The sequence below is a fragment of the Diabrotica virgifera genome, chromosome 3 (assembly GCF_917563875.1).
Source record: "Diabrotica virgifera virgifera chromosome 3, PGI_DIABVI_V3a".
NCBI classification, from domain to species: Eukaryota; Metazoa; Arthropoda; class Insecta; order Coleoptera; family Chrysomelidae; genus Diabrotica; species Diabrotica virgifera.
Window position 1 is genome coordinate 26,939,338 of NC_065445.1, and position 23,108 is coordinate 26,962,445.

The 23,108-nt window shown below is 31.7% G+C and overlaps 1 protein-coding gene across 1 annotated transcript in view; it reads right to left on the minus strand.

Annotated features, from left to right (window-relative positions):
- Window positions 1-23,108, minus strand: part of LOC114340380 (uncharacterized) — a 1,055,195-nt gene that overhangs the window by 296,258 nt on the left and 735,829 nt on the right. The window contains exon 9 of the mRNA XM_028291124.2: window positions 14,412-14,497. Within this exon, the coding sequence (XP_028146925.1) occupies window positions 14,412-14,497 (86 nt within the window). The remainder of the gene's footprint in view (window positions 1-14,411; window positions 14,498-23,108) is intronic.

The following is a 23,108-nucleotide window of genomic DNA, read 5'->3' on the forward strand; positions in this document are numbered from 1 at the left end:
TCATTAAGAGGACTAAGCTAGATGAAGTGCTTTAAAAGAAAGGGGAAACACAATAGATCTACTAAGGTCGCAGTGTATCAGGCTCTATTGGCCGCCCCATTTTCTACATTCTACATTCTTCTACACTCCACTTCAAAGTTGGATTTGATTCACTCCTTGGGGTGAAAAACATACGTTTAAAATACGTCCAGAAATGCATAAATTGACTAATTATAAGCAACTTTTGTTCTTATATAGAGTTTCTTTATCTATGCTAATACTTTTCAAGTCATTTGCGAGGGAAAATGTTTATTTAAAAAAAAACAACGTTCAGACGGGTTTTTCGCAAATAACTGAAAAATAAGTATTTATCGAATTAAATATTAGATATCAAAAAAATATTTGTAGCAAAAATGTAGCTTATAAGATACAGAAAATAGTGTACTTATTCATGAAGTCTATCGACACAGTAAAAGCACAGTTGAAACTCATGAAAAATTATTCTTATTTGTCCAATTCTAGATCGAATATTTCAAACTGAAATAACCATAAAATGAAGCAATTTTCGGGAAAACCTCATAAAACTTTTTTAAATGTTTCAAAAAAAGCTTTATTTTTATTTTTTATAAAAGTTTCTAACACCAAAAGTATACGAGTTACGCTCAAAATAAAGTTGGCCCCTTTTTTTGAAAAAAAAAAAATAGTGAAAATCTGCCCCTATTTCGCCACCCCAAATAAAATTTTTCATTAGCGCTTTACCATTTACTTTAAATATTTATTGTTTATATGATATGTAAGTTTGACCGATTCAATGTTCTTATTTTTGAAAAAAAATTTTTAAATTTTTTTTATTTTGGAAAAATACCTTTTTTTCAAAATAACTTAAAAAGTATTAGTGATCCGAAAAATCTCAAGGAGTAAAGAAATGTAGGTAGGTCTTGCTTTTATAAATATTTTGACTTTATTTTGTTTTTCTGTAAGAGAAAAATTGGTTGACATGGCTGATTAAAATTTGCATATACTCGTGATTAGTAACTCGTTCAACCCCTTCAACTAGAACCCTTTTAAAAATAAGCACTTTGAACCGGTGAAACTTACAGGTCGTATAAAAAAGTTAGGTAATTTGTAAGGCGATAATGATTAGTTTCATTTGGGGTGCTAGTAAGGGGAGATTTCCACAATTTTTTACCAAAAAATGGGATTAATGGTATTTTGAGCTTAATGGCTTAGTCTTGATGCTAGAAACTTGTGTAAAAAATAAACCTTCTTTTAAACACTTTAAAAAAGTTCTAATGAGTTTTCCTGAACAGTATTTCATTTTTTGGTTATCTCAGGTTGAAATATTCGATTTGGAATTTGACGAATAAGAAAAACTTTTCATGAGCTACAAGTTTTCTTTTACGAGTCGATAGACTTCATTTTGGTTTCATTTTTTTTGTAAGCTTGATACATTTTTACTAACAATATTCTTTTCCATCGTATACTTACTCTTTGAACTATTTGCGAAAAATCGCCTAAAAACGTGGTTTTTTGCTGAACGATAAACATTTTTACTCATAAATAACTCGAAAAGTCTTGAGTTGACCACTTCGGTGGTGACTGGGCTGTAACACATATACATAGGTATTTGTTACACATGTCGCATTTAGTAATTTTTTAAAGGGGCGCCCCATTTCCATTTCTGCGGGGAGCCCCGACGGAGTTTTTTACGCCACTGGTCCTAAGCTTAAAGTCGGCACAATCCGGGTTTGTGTTAACATCCAGAATTTCAATACGTTCCAGTATAAAGATCCTGTTCACATGCCAATGGGTCTTAGTTTTCTTCAACGCCTTAGTTGTCGAGGCATTTAAGCTGAATAAAAAAATATTTTAATTTTTATTAATCTTCCCGACCTATTTTAGAGAGTGGATAAGTCAATTATTACTACTGAAGTTTTTCTTTAAAAATCCGAATGCCACGCTCACATCGACATGTAGACGTTTTTTCACAGCTCTGCCCTGGTCTAAAACGAGAATTCGAAATCAACGTTTTTTTATGTTCGCCCGAAACAGATGAACACCGACGGCGTTATCAAGAATGCTGTATATCCTGATTATCGCTTACGACGTACTTTTTCAAAAGGACTCCTCTTGAGATTCAAGCAAACACTGCGAGAATTTCATGAAATTCCGGAGATAAAAACCTTTTAAAATGGAATTCTATACCCGACAAAATCGTTTACCTTCCCCCTTTTCGTTTGCTATGATAGAAGGATAATATCATCTGTAGTTTTTTATTGTTAAATGGATTGTTTGTGTTAAAGCGAAAAGACATGTAAGCTGACTGGGAAAAAAGTGAAGCAGATATTTCAAGGACGTTTCAAGTCTGTAGTGCAAAGTAAAAGGTTAACCTTGAGACAGGATATCTTAGTTCTTACTTCCATGCCCCAAGAAAAATCCAGATCGAAGGACTACACAAGTTTATAGTTATATGAGAACGTTACAAAATTTGTAATAGAGCATATTTTACGAATTTGCGAATATTTTGTATTAGGAACGAAAGCTTTGACTTAAACTATTCCCAGTGCTGAGAAAGTTAAGGGGAAAGGAGCAAAATACCTCCTGTCAAAATTTCTATTTTTTTTTAAATGCATTAATATTTTTCGAATTCAGAGAAAACTAACAAGTATTTTTGAAACATTTAAACACAGAATCAAAGATTACATTATTACCGAGGACCGAAAGTCCCTGAAAACTTCTATAATGTTTATTTTAATGAGTTACAGTTGTGAAAATAAAAGAGAAAATTTAGTGTGATTTTTACTTGCAAATATTTCATTAAATTTTTTTTTTATTTATTCTAAGGTACTTTCGGCAATCGGTAATACTGTAATTTTTCATTCTGCGTTTAAATTTTTCAAAAATACTTAGGTATTATTTTTCTCAGGATTCGAAAAAAATGAATACATTTAAAACACTTTGAAAATTTTGGCAGGCGACATTTTGCGCCTTTCCCCTTAATAACAAACTCTCATAATCTTTGCAGCACACATTTCCGCCCACTTTTTTTTGAAGTTATACTTCTTTACGCGCATACGAGAGTGAATTTTAATAGGATTAAACCTTTGATCCCGGCGCAGTCGCATTACAACTTTGTTCTGATTGGATGTTCAAGTGACATGACAAAAATTATCCAATACGGCAGCTGTATCACAGCTGTGGGACTGTGGTTTGGTTATGTATGGTGTATGGTTGTTGCGTTTTAAAATTTGTAGGAAGGGAAACAACAAACAAAAAGTTAGTTAATGGTTATACTGCCTTTTTAAATAGTTTTCATATTATATTTTTGGACTTATTAACATAGAAGGGATGATTGTTGCATGTTAATGTGAAAGCCCATCAAACTGTGACTAGTATGAGTGCCGCAAAATTACTGATAAAAAACCTATTAGGTCGAAGCCGTAGAGAACTGTGGATAACAAAAATCATCCGGGACGATCTACGATCTCGCTTATTCAAAGCTAAAGAATCTTACACTGGTAAGTGTTTTAAAAATAGTAGATCAAATTTTGTTATGATATTGTCAAATTGTGAAACGTCAAAACATTTATATTTCATTTATTAACATTAATATTAATAATACAACTTGCGCAATTTGAAAAATGTGGTTTAAAAGGTTTTTTATTATAATTTTGTGTCTTTGGATTTGTCCTCCTTGGGCGTAAAATAATAAAACATCTATTTTTATATTTCACTTTTCACCGTGATGTGTAAATATGTATATCTGACACGTTAATAGTATGTGCCTTGATGGTCTTGTTGGTAGAGCATTGGACCAGAGATTGAGAATTCGCAAGGTTGCGGGTTCAATTCCAGGACGATTCATACTTTTTCGTTTTTTTTTAATATTTGGCATTTTGGTTAAATTTTGGTAATTATTGTTAATTTTTTGTATTGTAACTGTTAAGTAGGTATATTTATGTCGTTGAAATTATATTATAATAGAAGTATAACTTCCTACGTGCGTACAAAGTACACACACATTCTTTTTTTTTTAAATTGCAGCTTCTTGGCGGGAAAAGGTAGATATGAGCAAATTCTGAAACTGAAAAAACTTAAAAAGTCGAGAGATGTCAAATATCTATTACAATATGGTTCGTTGACCATCAAAAGACATTCGATTGTATAAGCTGGATCAATCTTTATCCCATATTAATATAGATGGGTACACCGATACTGGTCACATTTATTAAAAAAGAATGTGTGTGTACTTTGCACGCACGTAAGAAGTTATACTTCTATTATTAAACTAATTTTAATACTTACTACTTTCCAAAAAATTTTATTAAAACAATACGAAAAATTTAAGAAATAAAAGAATAAAACACACGCAAACACATTGAAAAATGAAACCAAAGAAATTATTTGTGAACAATTGTTGAGAAAATTTTAACTAAATACGTATTTTCTGAAAAAAAATATAATAAATATACTTACAATCATAAAATATATAAAAAAAATAAAAAAAAATAAAAATTTCTATTGGAAATTGAACCTGCGCCTGCGTCTACCACGTTTAGATTATTTTGAACTCACCCCACGCAGAATTTAACTACCGAGACATTGTGAATGACGTGGGAAGATATACTTAGCAACTAAACGATTTAAATTTTTTTTGACAGTTTGTTGCTTATTCGGTTAGTTTAATCAAATAAGTTTGATTCTTGTGGAATTAAAATACGAAAAAATATAGACTAAAAAAGCAATATATTAGATGGAGATTTTTGTTGGTTATCAAATTATGTAAATCAAAGCATTACTTACTAGCTAGGTAGGTACATTTTCCAAATAGGTATTTACCTAATACTACTAAGTCACTACAATAATTATAAACTCGCTTTTTGTCTCTGTCCTCACAACAATAAAAACTAATATACACAACATTTTGTTTATCCAGAATCTCCATTTGAACAGTTATTGACAGATGATTTTAACACCCAATCAGATCCCGTATAATGTTTCATACCATACTGTCAGTGTGCGCATGCGCCCAGTAAAAATAAAAATTAACCCTCGTGCCTAAAGAAGTATAACTTCAAAAATCTTTAACAGTTCAATTTGGTAACAGTACTAGATCAGATATTCTTCTAAAGCCAATTCAGAATAGATAGAGATTAGGATTTTGCAGGAATACCAGATAGGAAACAACTTCAACTGTCTTGGCAAAAAATAGGATGAGTAGTCTAATTAAAGTTACCAATTAGCCCAGTAAATGAACGGGAAATTCGGCGATAGCGTGTAATTTTCAGGGGCAACTCCGAATTGCATGAAAATTTGGATTTAGGTTCTACTTACCCTCCACTTCAAAGTTGAAATTGTGCCGTTGGTTGCTTTTACTTGGGGGGTGAGAGTCACCCCTTCTCAGGGGTGAAAAAACATACGTTCACAATAAGACCGGAAATGGATATATTGACTGATTTTAAGCAACTTTTGTTCTATAGAGGTTTTTACGTAAGACAATACTTTTCGAGTTATTTGCCATTGAAAATGTTGATTTTTCGACAAAAAAACTACGTTTTCAGACGGTCTTTCGCAAATAACTCAAAAAGTAAATATTTTATCGAAACACTTAGCAAAAGTGTAGCTTATAAAAAACCGAAAAAAATGGTGTATCAGTAAAGTATATCAAAAAAATAAAAATAAAGTCGTAGCTCATGAAAAATACGTTCTTATTCGTCTAATTCCAAATCGAATATTTCAAGGTGAAATCACCGAAAAATTAAGCACTTTTCGGGAAAACCCATTTAAACTTTTTTAAAGTGTTTATAAAAAGCTTTGTTTTAATGGTTAACAAAAGTTTTAGCATTCAAAATAAGCGAGTTACGCTCAACATAAAGTTGGCTCTCTTTTTTTTTGTAAAAGATCATGAAAATTTCGCCGTGTTTAGCTCCCCAAATGAAATTAATCGCTACCGCTTTACAAACAATTTACTTACCTATCTATTTTTTATATGATCTGTCAGTCTCACCGGTTTAAAGTGTTTATTTTTGAAAGGGTTATAATTGAGAAATCTTGAATGGGTCACTAATCACGAGTGTATGCAAATTTTGAACAGCCATATCTTAACCAATTTTTGTCTTACGGAGAAACAAAATGAAACTAGCATATCTATAATAGCAAAACCTATATTTTTTACTGTTTAACATTTTTCTTATTACTAATACTTTTTAAGTTATTTTGAAAAAATGAAATTTTGCAAAAATTTTTAGAAAATTTTTTTTTAATATAAAACCAAATGTTTTTAAAAATAAGCACTTCAAACCAATCAAACTTACAGATCATATAAACAATACACATACAGTTAAAATAGATGATAAAGCCAAACGATTAATTTCATTTAGGGTGCTAAATAGAGGGAGGTTTTCACGATTTTTTTTTACCAAAAAAAGGGGACAACTTTTTTTTTCAGTGTAACTCGTTTATTTTTGATACTGTAAACTTTTGTTAAAAACAAATAATAAGCTTTTTTCGATACTTTAAAAACGTTAATAAGGTTTTTCCGATAAACGCTTCTTTCTTCGGTGAGTTCGCGCTGAATTATTCGATTTGGAATTAGACGAATAAGAACGTATTTTTCATGAGCTATAACTTTGCTTTTGCTCAATTTGTGGACTTAACTGGTACACCATTTGTTCGTTTTTTTTATAGGCTATACTTTTGCTAAAAATGTTTTTTTCGATAAAATATTTACTTTTTGAGTTATTTGGGAAAAACTGTCTGAAAACGTAGTTTTTTTGTCGAAAAATCAACATTTTAAATCGGGAATAACTCGAAAAGTATTGACTTGTGTAAAAAAGTTTATAGAACAAAAGGTGCTTAAAATAAGTCAATTTATCCATTTCCTGCCTTATTTTAAACACGCGTTTTTTACCCCCCTAGAAGGGGTAAATATCACCCCCCAAGTAAAAGTGCCATCCAACGGCACAAATTCAACTTTGAAGTGGAGGGTAAGTAGATCCTAAATCCAAATTTTCATGCAATTCGGAGTTGCCCCTGGAAATTACACTCCAAAACGGTCATTTATTGGGCTAAATTTATCTCTAAAATAATTAAGATGAGACTGGTGAATGCACTTGCGGTCTCAATATTTCAATATAAACTTGGATCCTTCGCACAAAATAACGCAAAAAAAAATTATGCCTTTAGTATATGGTGTTGGGAAAGAATGTTGCCCATACCTTGGGATAGTTCATCGGACAGTTTATTGTACAAACATTTCCATTCTTAACTGACTTTATTTTATGAAAAGTACGTTCTGTGGAGAAGACAATGAGCATAAATAAAGCAAATAGAGCAAAAACCGAATAGAGCAAATAACACAAATAAAAATTAAAAACAAAAATACGAAAAAGAACATGAATGGAAAAATTATTTTGAAGTTACCATTATATGGTCGGACAGTGATTATATGAATTAGAGTTCATCGGACAGTTCATTGGACAAACATTTCCATTCTTAACTCACTTTATTTTATAAAAAGTACGTTCTGTGGAGAAGACCATGAGCACAAATAAAGCAAATAGAGCAAAAACCGAATAGAGCAAACAACACAAATAAAAATTAAAAACAAAATTACGAAAAAGAACATGAATGGGAAAATTATTTTGAAGTTACCATTATATGGTAGTAAAAAAATAAAAGACAATAAAATAAACAAGCATACAGAGAAGCATTAGACGAGGTCTAAGGTGGAATCAAGATGGATGGAACCAGCATAGACAATATCAGGTACACCAATGATACCATCCTAATTGCAAGCAACGCACAAAAACTACAAAATATAATACATCCGGTAGCTCGTCAAGGTGAAATATTTGGTTTATCCCTAAACGTTTTCAAAACTAAAATTTTACTATTCTCAAAAAAAACCAATAAACGTACATCTGTATGCCAAGGGACCAATAATAGAGCAAGTAATGTACATAAACTCCTCGTCCCCTATCTGTTCTCCTTCGTAAGGATGTAGTGGCGTCATGTAAGTCGTTTGACTATTTCTGTCCAATTCTCTCTCTCCTGTGCGTGTTGTTTTGCTTCGGAGAATGAGTAAGCAGTCATGTCCTTTATTTGGTCCGACCATCGTTATGGAGATCTTCCTCTGAATCTTCTGCCCTCTACGTTGCCTTCAACTATCATTCGTTCCATGCCTAAGAAGAAGAGACTTCTAGTTATATGTCCAAAATATCTCAGTATATTTTGGTTGATACTTGTGCTGAGTCTAGTTTTTACGTTAAGTTCGGCTAATATTGAATTATTTTGTGCGATGTGCGGTCCATGGTATGCGCAACATTCTCCGGTAGACCCACATTTCATATGCCATTATACGTTTTGAATCTGCTTTTTTGATGGTCCAAGTCTCTGAAGTGTAGGTGGCGATAGGAAATATTAACGCTCGAACAAGGCGTAATTTTGTGTTTTTTGTAATGTCAGTATTCTTCCATATTTTTGTGAGCTTGGCTGTTGCCGATCTGGCCATTATGTTGCGCCTACGGATCTCGTCTTCGCATCCTCCACTGTTAGTAATAACGGAGCCTAAGTAATTAAATTGTCGGACCACTTCGTGACCTGCCAAGTCTCTTATCACCAGTTGGTTGTTTCTGATTCTATCGATGATTATTACTTTGGTTTTCTGTATATTTATTTTCAAACCATATTCCGTACTCACCGTTCCTAGCCTATTCATAATTTCTTCCAGTTCTTCTGGTGAAGACGCCAATATAACAGTGTCATCACGTAGGTTTTTTATTTTTCTTCCTCCCATCGTTGCTCCACCTTGCCATTCCTCAAAAACTTGACACATAATGTGTTCACTATATATATTGATGTGATCTGGATTATTGATATGAGATAATATTCTTATATGTCATTTAATTTAATCAATGCATTAATCATAATCTAATTAATTTACCAGATCACATATCAATATGTTTTCAATCTCAGGGCGAATTATAAAATTAATTACTTACTCTCGTGGCTTCTAAGTATTTCTCAATGGTTCCTAATCGGGATAGGAAAGAAAAGAGTAAAATAATACACACATATGGGTTACAATTATAATCAAAATATTGTTTATTTTATTTAAATGGCAATCACTGCTCAATATTTGCTAGATCTTATTTTTCTTAAACATAACATTTACAAATGGGAATCTTATTTCCTTTTGGTTTCCAATTGAAAGTTTTTATTAACATTTAACTATTAGGATTTATTAGCAACAATTCTATTTAAGTTTGATGAAGCTTTTCTGATATTATTTATTATGTTCTTCAATTTATAATGTGGTATTTAATACGAAAAAACCCATACATTCATGTCCAAACAAATGAGACTGACCTTTTTCTGGTGAACTGAGAATATCTTCACACAAGACCCGTTTCCTGCTATCCTTGGCTGCGATCAAAACCTCGTCCTGGCTTTCAGTAATGTTCTCCTTTGAAGATTAGCTCGTATAGCTCTCGTTCCTGCTTCTGTCGTGATGCTGTGTTCTACCTTTTTCGAAACTGCAATCAGCTACCGGGACACTCTTGGCTCAAGGAGGTTCTTTTACTCTCAACCTGGCCTACCTCTCGTTCCACGATAGATACTCCACACTCACGGAACTACACCGGCTTTCTCACTCTCCGTACACTACCGTCTACTACTGGACTTCACTTCTCGACAGCTCAAAACATTCTGATCTATATTTGTCATTCATTCCCCTACTTTCTAAATATCCCTTCCAGATTCACAAATCAACCTTCCACCACCAACTCTCATTCGCAGTATTCCTCAAAACCAATTTTTAATCTTTCTAAATATGCTTAATGGATTTCCAAAAAAAATAGTTAATTCCCATTCTAAAATTACTTTCTACTATTTACAAAATTTAATGACCTATTCTCTATTTCAAATGAGTCTTATTTAGCATCGGCTAATGATCCAACCTTCCGCGAACAACGATAATGACCTATTATCGATTCCAACCGAGTCTTCTTTAGCATAGGCTAATGATCGAACCTTCCGCGAACAACGATAATGGTACGCGCCATTCACTTTGTTTATTCTAAGCGCATTTTCCCGAGTTTCGTTTAATCACTTCTTAAAATTAAATATAACAATTTGTTGTATACAGGTTGTTCTACATTTATATGCCCGTGGTTGAGAAAATTGAAAATATTTTATATTAAATTGAATTCTGTTTATAATTATCAAAATTTAATTTTCATATCAAATAGAAATATAACAATATTGAATAGAATGGGGGTTATTATATATCCCTGCCGCACTCCAGATTTTAATTTGACGTTTTTCGAAACCACATTATTAACTCTTACATTAGCGGTGTTATTTACATAAAGTGCTTGTAATAGATAGATTAGATGCTCTGGCGTACCCATTTCTCTAAGTATATGCCACATTTTATTCCATTTTACGTTATCGAAGGCCTTGGAGTAGTCAACGAAACACAAATATGTTTCTATGTTAAACTCTCGAGATTTTTCGATAATTTGAGGAATATTAAGAATGCGTTCTCTTGTTCCCCTACCTGGGAAGAATCCGTATTGTTCTTGGGGAATTTGCGGTAAGAGAATAGATTTTAATCTTTCATTGACTATTGTTAGAAGTACTTTGCTCGCGTGAGATATCAACGCTACTGTACGGTAATTACTGCAATCTGTCGGAGAACCTTTTTTGTATATCGGAATAAACGTGAGTTTACCCCAGTCATTTGGCCACTTTCCGGTATTCCAGATCTCATTGCAAATTGTAAGCATTACTTCCGTCCCTAATTCTCCCATTTCTTTGAGTATTTCAGCTGTTATTTCATCCTCTCCTTGTGCTTTTCTACATTTTAGCTTTTTTATTGCCGACTCAATTTCTGATTTCAATATTTGAGGTTCTATTTCATAACTTCTTTTCTCTGTATTATGGTCTGGGTCGTTGTCAGAGAATAGTATTTCACAATACTGTTTCCACACCTCTGCGATACCGTCTGGGTTTGTTATGGTATTTCCACTATTATCTTTGATCTGTGTCTGTGGTTTGAATTCTCTAGCTAGATATTTGACTTTTGAGAAAAGTTCTCTAGATTCTTGGCGGTCAGCATGTTTCTCTAGTTGTTCACATATGCTTTTTATATAATTATTTTTGTCCCTTCTGCACAAGTGTTTTATAGTTGTATTTATGGTGCTTATCTCTATTTCTTTTTGTATTGAATTTGACGTGTCATTTTTAAGTTTTCGTCTTTCTTCTACAAGGTTGAGAGTTTCTTAAGTACATAAACTATTGAGTACATAAACTATTAAGAGCAAATGTTAATAGCCAGTGTAACCCGAAAAAAGAAATTCTATCAAAAATCTAACAAGTGAGGAAAACACTCATGAAAATGAAAACATTTATTGGCTGTGAAGGTTGGACAATGGACTCTAAAACAGAAGAGAGAATATATGCCTTTTAGATGTATATATACAGACTGATGCTGAGGAATCCATGAGTACAAGAATTTTCTAACACTGAGGTCGTTCGGCACGTGAAACAAAAGGAATTACTAATTATAATCAAAGAAAGAAAAATACAGCACTTGGGCCATGTATTGAGAGGGGAAAGCTATAAACTACTTCAAATTATATTGGAAGGTAAAGTACAGGGCAAAAGATCAGTAAGAAGACGTCAGAAATCGTGGCTGAAAGACTTGAGAAGATAATTTGACCACTCATAAGCAGAAATTTTTCGTGCGATTGTTTCCAAAACTACAATTGTCATTTGAATCGCCAACCTTCGAAAGGAGACAGGGTAATAAGAAGAAGAATATAAACAACAATTAAAAACAGAAATACGAATTATTAGAAGAATACGGAACGGAAAGATCCTAAAAATTTGATTTAAAACAAGAAAGAAACTTCAGAGAAATATAAAACATCCATAAAAGTTTAAAAGGACACTATTACTATTTTTTTTGTGAATTAATGTCTTTATTTTATAACTCCACCCATTTAAGTACTAACTCGAGTTACCCAGTTTAGTTTTATAACGAGAATAACACGAAATTGGACCAGTAAAGTTGGTATATAGCTTTTCCTTGTTTACATTAATAATGCTTTTATAGCTGCATATACTTCGTGAGTAGGATGCACGTTTAATGCATCGTTTCTTTACAAACAAAGTGACTTTCAAATAGCACAGTAGTTTAATTATACTGTAATGTATGCCCTATATGTAGAGTAATATTGTTTAGCTAAAAGCTTGCCATAAGGAAGACAAGGCAACAACGATAATGTATAAGACGTGTTACACAGAAAAATTTACCAAGGGAGAAGGAGAAAATACACAAATAAGGAGAATAAACAAAATATTAAAAATGAGTCATATACATATAGCCATATAAAATACACATCATCAAATACACAAGGGTAAGAGCGAGAAACAGAAGAAAAGACAAAGTCAAAATGTAGCTATTGTATGATAAAAAATCGCGTTATATAATCAACGAAAAGAACGCCCATGAGAGATCCTTATAATTTTAGGAAATAATAATTAAATTTGTTTTGATTACGGTTTCCTTCGACTGGAAGTCGAAACGTCAAAAGCCAAAAAAAGATATAATCTAAATCACAACCAATGTGATATATTCCCTAAAATATCAAATATTCTCACTTATTGTATTTACAATACGTACTTTTACATTTTTTTCGTTTTACTATTTTGGTCCTTAATAGTTGGTGATAAACCATATATCTACGCAATATGCTGTCTAATCATTATTCTTCAATTTCAATTTCTATTTATTTCGATTATATTCCCCGTATTCAGACCCCGTATCTACATACATATTATAAAATATCTATGATCTACTCCAAGTCAATACAAAATTTATTTGTCTGTTGGCAACTCTGAATACCGTTTGGTCATGTCAGTTTCGTTTCAGAATAGTTTAGATCATAAACCCATTTATATTTTTCAAATATCCTAACCCTCAAATCGCACCACTCTTTAACTTTTACGCAGGTATATTAATGTGTAATTTTGTAATATATTTAACCAACTTTTTTTATAATAATCATCTTCACTTAATTCTTGCTATCTACTATTTTCTTTTTATGTATTTGTTAATCTTTTATAACTTCAGGCAATATTTACAATTTATTCTGTCGCTAACACAAGTTCTCTTGTTTTAGATTTTTTTTAATGATATAAATTCATGTTTTTTTGTCCCCCTTTCAGGGACACGCAAACCACGTGGTGCACCAAATGTAGTAGATCAGAATAACAACTACACCGAAACTATATTCATCTACATTCCATTGTAACTTCAGCAATATCCAGAAGTGACAAATATTATGTAAACGATTACCGTACGTAAGTATATTCTTACATTATATTTCTTGTTCGGATTTACGCAAGTCTTTTTTATTATTATTAAATTCATTTCTGTATGTAAATAAATATGATCAGATCGTAATTTTATATTATTCTCTATCAAACTCATTTCTCAGATTTTTATTTAAGATAAGACCTACCTACACATAAGCTAGTAAAAGCCTCAACAGTAACCATTTAATGACATAGCTAGTGACATTGATATGTCACTAGCAATTACATATTATATTGTATATACATTGGTTGGTATATTGTTACAAATTGCTACAGTCGCAGCATTTGCACCATCGCGATCTTATTATATTTTGCCATCCTATTAATAAACATTTACAATATCTATAAGAAAAAAAGGACAAGGACAACAAAAAAGAAACAAAATTAAGACATTATAGAGCCCAGGCGATCCCAGATACACGCAAATTCATCTTACAGAAGAAGCATCATTCTAAGGGAGGTGGAGCTATAGAATAATCTTTTGGTGACATTTGTGGGCTGTATGATTGTATTATAATAAATATTTATAGAAAAGTGATCAGCATTTAAAAATTTAAGTTATATACACTAGGTTCGCTTTCAAGATGCAGTAGAAATAAACAGACCAAGACACGTTAAATGCTACTATGAGCACTCCCGAATCATAATTTACAATGTATAAACTTTGGAAATCATGATTTGGGATTTACAATGTATATACATTGTAAATTATGATTCGGTTGTGTTCCTAGTGGCATTTAACGTGTCTTGGTTTGTTTATTTCTACTGCATCTTGAAAGCGAACCTAGTGTAGATACAACTACTCTTGAAAGATCCAGCTATTAGATCCAAACTTTTTAGACAAGGAGTGAAAATATCTAAATACTATTTCTCAAACCATTTATAAAAAAATAACATATCAAAAAAAACCTAAACCTACAACAAAACTAAATAAAGTTCGTCAATATCTTGATCAGTACTACCAATATTGATGTATAGCGAATATATTGTTTTAATTTCGTATTTTAGCTTTTTATTGCTTTAATAATAATAAATATTTAACTTACCCTGTATATTCCAAATAATAAGGCTATACTAAGTACAATCATAAACATTTGGGTGCCTATTATCGCCAGGTATGCAATTTGGACACCTAGAAATAAATAAAATGAAATATTAAAGTTTATTTATTATTTATGTAATTAATACCTTATATATAATATAATATGTTTATAAGGGATTGCGACATGTACTTTGAGGAATATATGGAAACCCTGCGCCAATATAATTATTACGCTTTTATAAAAAAATGACTTTTTATAATACTAGGTTTTTATTACTTTTAGGACAAAATATTAAAAAAGTATTACACAACAATCATTTTTCAAAACAAAATGTCAATTTTAAAAATCAAAAGGATTTCCGATACCAGGAATCGAACCCGTGCTTCCTGGGCGAAAGCCAGGTATTCTATGATTAATTATTTATATGGGAAATAAGCCACAATTAAAATTTTAATTGTGGCTTATTTCCCATATAAATAATTAATCATAAAAATGCCACAAAGAAATAGCTTCAGAACAACACCAGGTATTCTAGCCACTAGGCCATATTGGAAGTTAGATATGTAGATAAATACTTGGCATATAATTTCAAGTACAACAGTATTAACACAACTATAATTTTTTGGAATAATAAAACTCAATGAATCCTTTTAAAAGCTATTGAATATTGCATTGGCAACTCTGGAGTTCTGAGCTACTCTGAGAATGTCAGATCTCCAGATAGTCGGGAAGTATGCTTAAAATCGATAATAAATTTTTTTTCCCGACAAAGTGACAAAGAGACAAAGAACTAGTGAAGTGTATTATAAAAACGTTTTTACTCGATCGTCTGCAAAGTTGATATACCCCAGTTAATAGGGAAAAAACATGAAAAAATGTTAAGCAGGGTTTTGAAAGTGCTAAAAGGTAGATGAGAGATAACTGATGATAATTCCGTGAAGACGTACAGCTAATTTTTCTTCTTCTTTTTTTAAACAGGTACAAAGGATGAAAAACTCAGTTTTTTGACTATAAAATTTTGTTGTTAATTTTTGAGAAAAATGTTTTAAATAAGTGTTGTAGATCTTAAAAAGTTCTTTAATTTGATAGTACTCATATTAATATACATAAACAATTGACCTAGATAATTGCAAAGAACTCTCATTTTTTCACTAATTTTTAAATAGTTATAACTTTACTTTTTACATAATAATATATAATTTAACAACTTTAAATTATGCCATTTAATGGTTTATTTAGGTGCACTAAATTTCAACCAGATTGACCAAATAGTTTATAAGTTATTCAATTTGTTTTTCCCAGAAAGCAATTGTTTATACAACTGTTCTTGCCCTAACAGTGAATCTAGAGATATTTAGCAAATAGCAATCAATTATTCGAGACCCTACTTTTAAGATGCATTAAGAAAAAATTAACATTTTATTAAAATTGTTATTAAAAAACCCGTTTGAAAAAGACCCTACTTTCTAGGTTATAAACAATTTGAATAACTTTGACAGTTTTTATGTCACACGCTTGCATGTAGGCTCACTGAAAAGCTGGTGAAAAAATACATATTAAAAAAGAAAAAATAATTTTATATGACAAATAGGAATCAAGTTAGTATTTTTTTATAGATCAAATTTTGCATTGTTTATAAACATTAAGACCTGAAAATTTAACATATTGTATATATGGAAATGTATATTTTACGATCCAGTTTATAGATTGCATATGCAGTGAAATAATAAAAACTTATGACCTGTTAAACTGATGGTACTCGTGAAACACCACCAACGAAAGTGAAGGTGGGAACTGTTCGAGCTTCGCTTCCTTTTTTGAAAAAAAACTGCAATATATTATCACCTTCCATAGCACGCACAACCTTCTTTTTTAATTGGAATAGCTCAAGAATATACTAAAAATTGTACAAATTTCACCTTGCACAATTGGAAAATCCCGTGAAAATCATTTGATTAAATTTTACCATAAAAGTTATTGAATTTTACAAGTATTTCTTAAAAATTCTTTAAATTATTAAGTAAAGTATATTTTTTATATAAATATAAAATAATTATAATTAAGTATATTATTATTTATTTTTTTTATTTGAAATATTTAAAAAGGATTTAAAAGTCCTTATTAGTTTTTAAAAAACTAATTTTTGTTTTATTTTGTTTTTGAATTGTTCTTCTTCTTTGTAGTTTCATGGCCTCCACCTCTTAGGTACTTGGCCAGATTTTTGAATTGTTATGAAATGTTATTTAATTTAATGAAGCTTTTAATATTTGTTTAGGTAGGCATCTAATAAGTAAAAATATGTAATTTGTTTGCACTATTTAATGATGTATGATTAAGTTCAATAATTAGAATAAAATTCATATATTGGTTTTGATAGTAATATACAGGGTGAGTTTTTAGTGCGGGATCGGTCGATAGCTCCATTATGGTATAAAATATCGAAAAAAAGGTATTTAAAAAAAATGTAGGCAATGATATTCTCCACGCTTGGAAAATATGTCCATTTCTACAGGGTGATCAGTAACTGCGTGGTATATCAAACATATAATTTTTTAAATGGGACACCCTATATATTTTTTTATATTTATATTCCCCTCATAATTCTTGTTCATACAATATATGGTTTTGCATTACTATACAGAGTATTTAACAAGTTATGACCATTTTTATTTCGAAATCACTATGAGATTAACACCCTGTATATAAAGAAGTAATTCGTAGACAATAATTTGTTTTATGTAATAAGATAAACAATATACTGTAGTTTTTAAATTAAGTCCAATTCACATCATTGACGAATATTTGTATACAGGGTGAACTACAAAACCAAATTACGATTTTCTCTATTTTTTTAAATGGATCACCCTATATTTTATTTTTCAACATTATTTTATTTAATATACTCTTTCATTTTTATATAGCATTCTCTATATCTAAACCATGGCCAATTGGTTCAAACCAAGGTCATAAATCTAAACACACACACACATATCTAAACCGATTACTTTCCGAGATATTTTTAGTTTTCTTCAAATTTCGGGAATACATTCAATTTTTCTAGTATAAAATATATACTTTTGAGTTTGATATTACTGCATGTAACTTTTTTGGTATTGTAATATAATTCAAATCCTTCTAACCACTTAAAGTCCTATCTTTTGGCTATCTGTGGGCAAATTTTCAGCCAAATCGAATATGATGTATTTTGGGAATGGAGAAAAATGTAAAAAACGGTATTTTAACTTTTTCTACACTATAAAATTTGATCAAAAGCTTGTTTTGAATCAAAAAATTTGTATAAATAAACACCAAATCACTGTAAAATCGCATAAAATAACATTTTGAGAAAAAAGAAGAAGACAATTTTTTGACCTTAAATATCTTATTTTTACGTCCCGTAGAAGCTATATACCAATTTTCAGACAAATCGGAGGTCCAAAATTTTTTTTGCTCCAAAATTGAGTGATTTAAAATGGAATGGCCCTAATATATTGGATTAATTTACAATTATTATTGTATATTGTATATAGTGGTGTAAAGTTGTGTTATAGAGGTAGCACCTTTTATCGGAACGACCACATCGAGCGTCATAGACGGGAGATGGTTCTTGATAACTGGTCCTCATAAGACAACTAACTCTCACTTATGGCTCCACGTGCCACACCCCGGGCAACTGCATTGGTCTGCAGGCTAAACTAAGTGAGGGTAGTCAGATATGGCGAAAACTCCACCGAGCGATTGCCGGTATAAGCAATCCCACACTTACTGACCAACGGCTTCGGGCGGATGAGTTGGTAAGTGGAAGGGCACTCTTTTGTCCTGGCGCTAAGAAATTGGCACCAAAGGCGAATGAATCAAGTAAATGACCAACGGCATAAGGATACAGAAGGCAAGGAGAAACCACTGTATTAAAGATCCAATTGGATATCTCTAGTACAATCATCATGGCTGTACAACGTACAATAAATTCTGGTACTGATCATGGACATCGGAAAACAAGATCCGGCAGGAGAGGTAATTCTCATGACAACAGGGCCTCTCAGGTCGTAACCCGGCGAAATCCCTGTTTTAAAGATGCAATAAATATTGGTACGTGGAACGTCAGAAGTATGTATGAACCTGGAAAAATGAACAATATTATACAAGAGATGCAAAGGTTAAATATCGATATTTTAGGTATCAGCGATACAAGGTGGTCGAGTTCAGGCAGCTTCGCGACAAACAACGGAATGATATATTTTTCAGGAAATAATGACCCACACCACAGATATGGAGTAGCAATTGTTGTATCAAAAAAAATGATGCAGTCTGTTATTAACTTTACACCAGTGTCTGATAGAGTAATATTCCTTCAACTTCATACAAAAACTGTAAATCTTAATATCATACAGGTTTATGCTCCTACTGCAGAAAAATCAGATGAAGAGGTTGAGGAATTCTATGAACAAATTAACCATGTTCTAAAATCTATAAAGGCAAGAGACGTCACAATTATCCTTGGTGATTTTAATTCCAAAATTGGGGAAGGAAAAAGCGGCAAATATGTAGGAAATTATGGTCTCGGGTTAAGGAACGAGAGAGGAGACCGAATGTTACAGTTCTGCCAAGAAAACGATATGATTATTTCAAACACATGTTTTAAACTCCCCAAAAGAAGGCTTTATACGTGGACATCACCTCAACATAACGCACAGAAAATAGTTAGGAATCAAATAGACTTTGTGTTGATAAATGAAAGATACAAAAACGGCATAAAATCGGTTAAGGCGTACCCAGGCGCAGATGTTTCCTCGGACCACAATCCCTTGATAGCGCGTGTAAGCATTAAACTTAAGAAACCTTCACAAAGGGTAAAACCAGATTACATAGATACCAGCCGCTTACAGAACTCAAAAATCAAAGAAGAATTAAAGCAACAGATAAATGGTAACCTAAGAATGTTGTCTACAAAGGAACCAAACACGCACGTGGAAAACAAGTGGCAAAACTTAAAAGAAGCCCTAATAAAACCCGCTCAGAATATCCTTAGCAGAGGAAATACGACAAAAAGACAAGAATGGATGACAGAGAAAATTTTAAGTCTCATGGAGGAACGAAGACAGTTTAAGGGAAAATGCAAACAAAAATACAACGAGATACACAAGCAAATTAGAGATGAAATAAGGTCAGCGAAAGAAAACTTTTACAAAAGAAAATGTGAAGAAATTGAAGAACTGCAATTAAAACATGATACGTTTAACCTACATAAAAAGGTAAAAGAATTGGCAGGTATACAAAAAAGGAAGCATCCCAATGTGCTATACAACGCAAATGGACAAATAATAACTGACCTACAAGAAAAGCTTACGACCTGGAAGAATTATATAGAAGAACTCTTTGCCGATGAAAGAGAGGATCATGATATTGGTAACATACAAGGTGAGGAAGGACCAAAAATCTCTAAAGAAGAAATACTATATGCTATAAAAACAATGAAAAATGGCAAATCACCGGGTCCAGATGGACTTCCATCGGAACTTCTTAAGCTTGTGGAAGATGAAACAGTAAATGTTTTGGTTGACCTCTTTAACTGCATTTATAAAACGGGAGAAATACCTAAGGAATGGCTTCTGTCAACTTTTGTGACTATTCCAAAGAAAACAAACGCAAAACTGTGTACCGATCTTCGCACAATAAGCTTAATGGGACACACACTAAAAGTATTTCTTAAAGTGATACATACAAGAATTCACAAAAAACTAGACGCTGACATCAGTGATACTCAGTTCGGGTTTCGAAACGGGCTTGGAACAAGGGAAGCACTATTTGCACTTAATATCATGTGCCAAAGATGCCTGGATGTTAACCAGGATATATATATATATATATATATATATATATATATATATATATATATATATATATATATATATATATATATATATATATATATATATATATATATGTGCTTTATTGACTACAACAAGGCGTTCGATAAAGTTCGCCACGAACACCTGATGAGACTGTTGGTAGAGAAAAACTTGGATAAAAGGGACCTCAGAATTATTTTCAATATTTACTATAACCAGAAGGCGAATATAAGAGTAGAACGGGAAACAACCGAGGAACTCGAGATCAAAAAAGGCGTAAGGCAGGGATGCATACTTTCACCAACCTTGTTTAACTTATATTCAGAAGATATTATAAACAGAGCCCTTGCTGACCAAGATATAGGAGTTAAAATAAATGGCACTTTAATAAACAATTTGAGATACGCTGATGACACAGTATTAATAGCAGAAACCCCGGAAGATCTCCAAACACTGATAAACAGAATAGTAGAGTGCAGCGAAAAGTTCGGTTTATCACTTAACATCAAAAAAACAAAAATAATGATGGTGTCGAAATCTCCACAAAATTTTTCTGACATAACCGTACATGATCAAAGAATTGAGCGTGTTAGAAAATATAATTACCTGGGAACTGTGATTAATGAAAACAACGACAACTCTGAAGAAATCAAGATCAGAATAGCAAAAGCTAGAGCTACTTTTACCAAAATGAAAACAGTTTTATGCGGAAGAGAGCTAAGTTTAAATCTTAAAATTCGCCTGATGAGATGTTACGTGCTGTCAGTTCTTTTCTATGGAATGGAAGCTTGGACACTGAAAAAGATCGATACAAGGAAAATAGAAGCATTCGAGATGTGGATGTACCGCAGGATACTGAGAATATCGTGGACAGAGAGAGTGACAAACATGGAAGTGTTGCGAAGGATGCAGAAAGAAAAAGAACTTGCGCTTACTATTAAAAAGCGCAAACTGCAATACTTGGGACATATAATGAGGGGACAAAAGTACCAGCTACTACAATTAATTATTCAGGGAAAAATAATAGGTAAAAGATCCATTGGCAGAAGAAAACATTCATGGTTGAAGAATTTAAGAGATTGGTACAAGTGCAGCAGCTGCCAATTATTTAGATCTACGGTATCAAAAATACGCATAGCCTTGATGATAGCCAAACTTCGGAACGAGGACGGCACCTGAAGAAGAAGAAGAAGAAGATTGTATATAAATCATATACTTTAATTAGTAAAATATAAGTAATTTTTACGAAATTATTGTAAAATTAAAGTAAGTAATAGCAAGCTGCAAATTTTTTCAACGTGTTTCAAATTGGGATTCGATTCTAAAAAATAAAACGAAGCTACACCTTCAGATTCGTTGGCGGTTTTTCACGAGTACCATCAGTTTAACGGATCATCACATTTTTTTTTCACTGCATATGCAATCTATGAAGTGGATCTCAAATAATTGATTGCAATTTGTAAAATATCTCTAGAGTCACTGTTAGGGCAAGAACAGTTGTTTAAACAATTGCTCTCCGGGATAAACAAATTGAATAACTTAAAAAATATTTCGTCGATCTGGTTGAAATTTGGCACACTGAAATAACCCATTAATTGGAATAATTTAAAGTAATTAAATTAAATACCGTTTTGCATAAAATACAGTTATTAATATTTATAAATTAATGCAAAAATGAGAGTTTTTTACAATTATCTCGGTCAATTGTTTATATATTTCAATATGTGTCCCACCAGATTGAAGAAATTTTTGAGGTCTACAATATTTATTTGAAACATTTTTCTCTAAATTGGATAAGAAAAGTTTTATAGTCAAAAAACTTAGTTTTTCATTTTTGTAACTGCTTTAAAAAAAAAGAAGAAAAATTAGCTGTACGTCTTCACGGAATTATCATCATTTATACCTCATCTTTCGCTTAAAACCTTTAAAACCCTGCTTAACATTTTTACGTGAAATCGATGATTTTTTTCCCTATTAACTGGTGTAATATGATATAAACTGCTCATCAAAAGATAGGGATATAGAAAATTATACTGATTTTCATAGTTGATTTTTTCGCGAACAGATGGATTTCGCTATTTTTTTATTATTTTTGATTTTTCTTTAGTATTTACATAGTTGGGCAAAGGTTTACTCAAACTTATTTTTTGTAGTTATACCGCGTGGAAGAAAAGAAATTTTTTCTTATGTTAAGTTTGAGACACCCTGTAGGGAGAACGAGGTAATACATATGTGAGTATGTATACATTAGGATCGTATTGTAGACTTACGTTTTGTGAACATGTTGTTGTTTGAATGTGCCTGATATCTTTACAAGCAAAAAAAATACACGGTTTTGTAATTGAAACGTTTATTTGAAAAACAACACGTCCAAAAATTAAAATTTTGGCAAATCCAGAAAAACTTCCCAGACATCTGTTGTTTTCCTAATACTACCCAAATGTTGTATGTAGTTTACTTCGAACATCTGAGATTTTTACACAACTGAATGTGTGAGATGGATAAAGAAACTACTATTCGATGAGAAGAATACATAAAGTCGAATTTGCGAAAAATGGACATGCGTTGTTTTTCAAATAAACGCTTCAAATTAACATGTGTTTTAACCGAAACAAAAGTTTGAGACACCTTGAAGGGAGGAAGAGAAAAAGGCACACAGGTGAGTATACCTCGATATTATGTTGTAGCCTCATACTTTCTGTATATTTTATTTTTTTAATTTCTCTGATATCTTTAATAACAAAGAAACTAGACGGTATTACTCTTTAATATGTTTTTCTACGTTTAACATATGTGACGCATGTCGTCAGTTAAAACACATATTAAAGAGTAATACTGTTAGTTCAGAGAA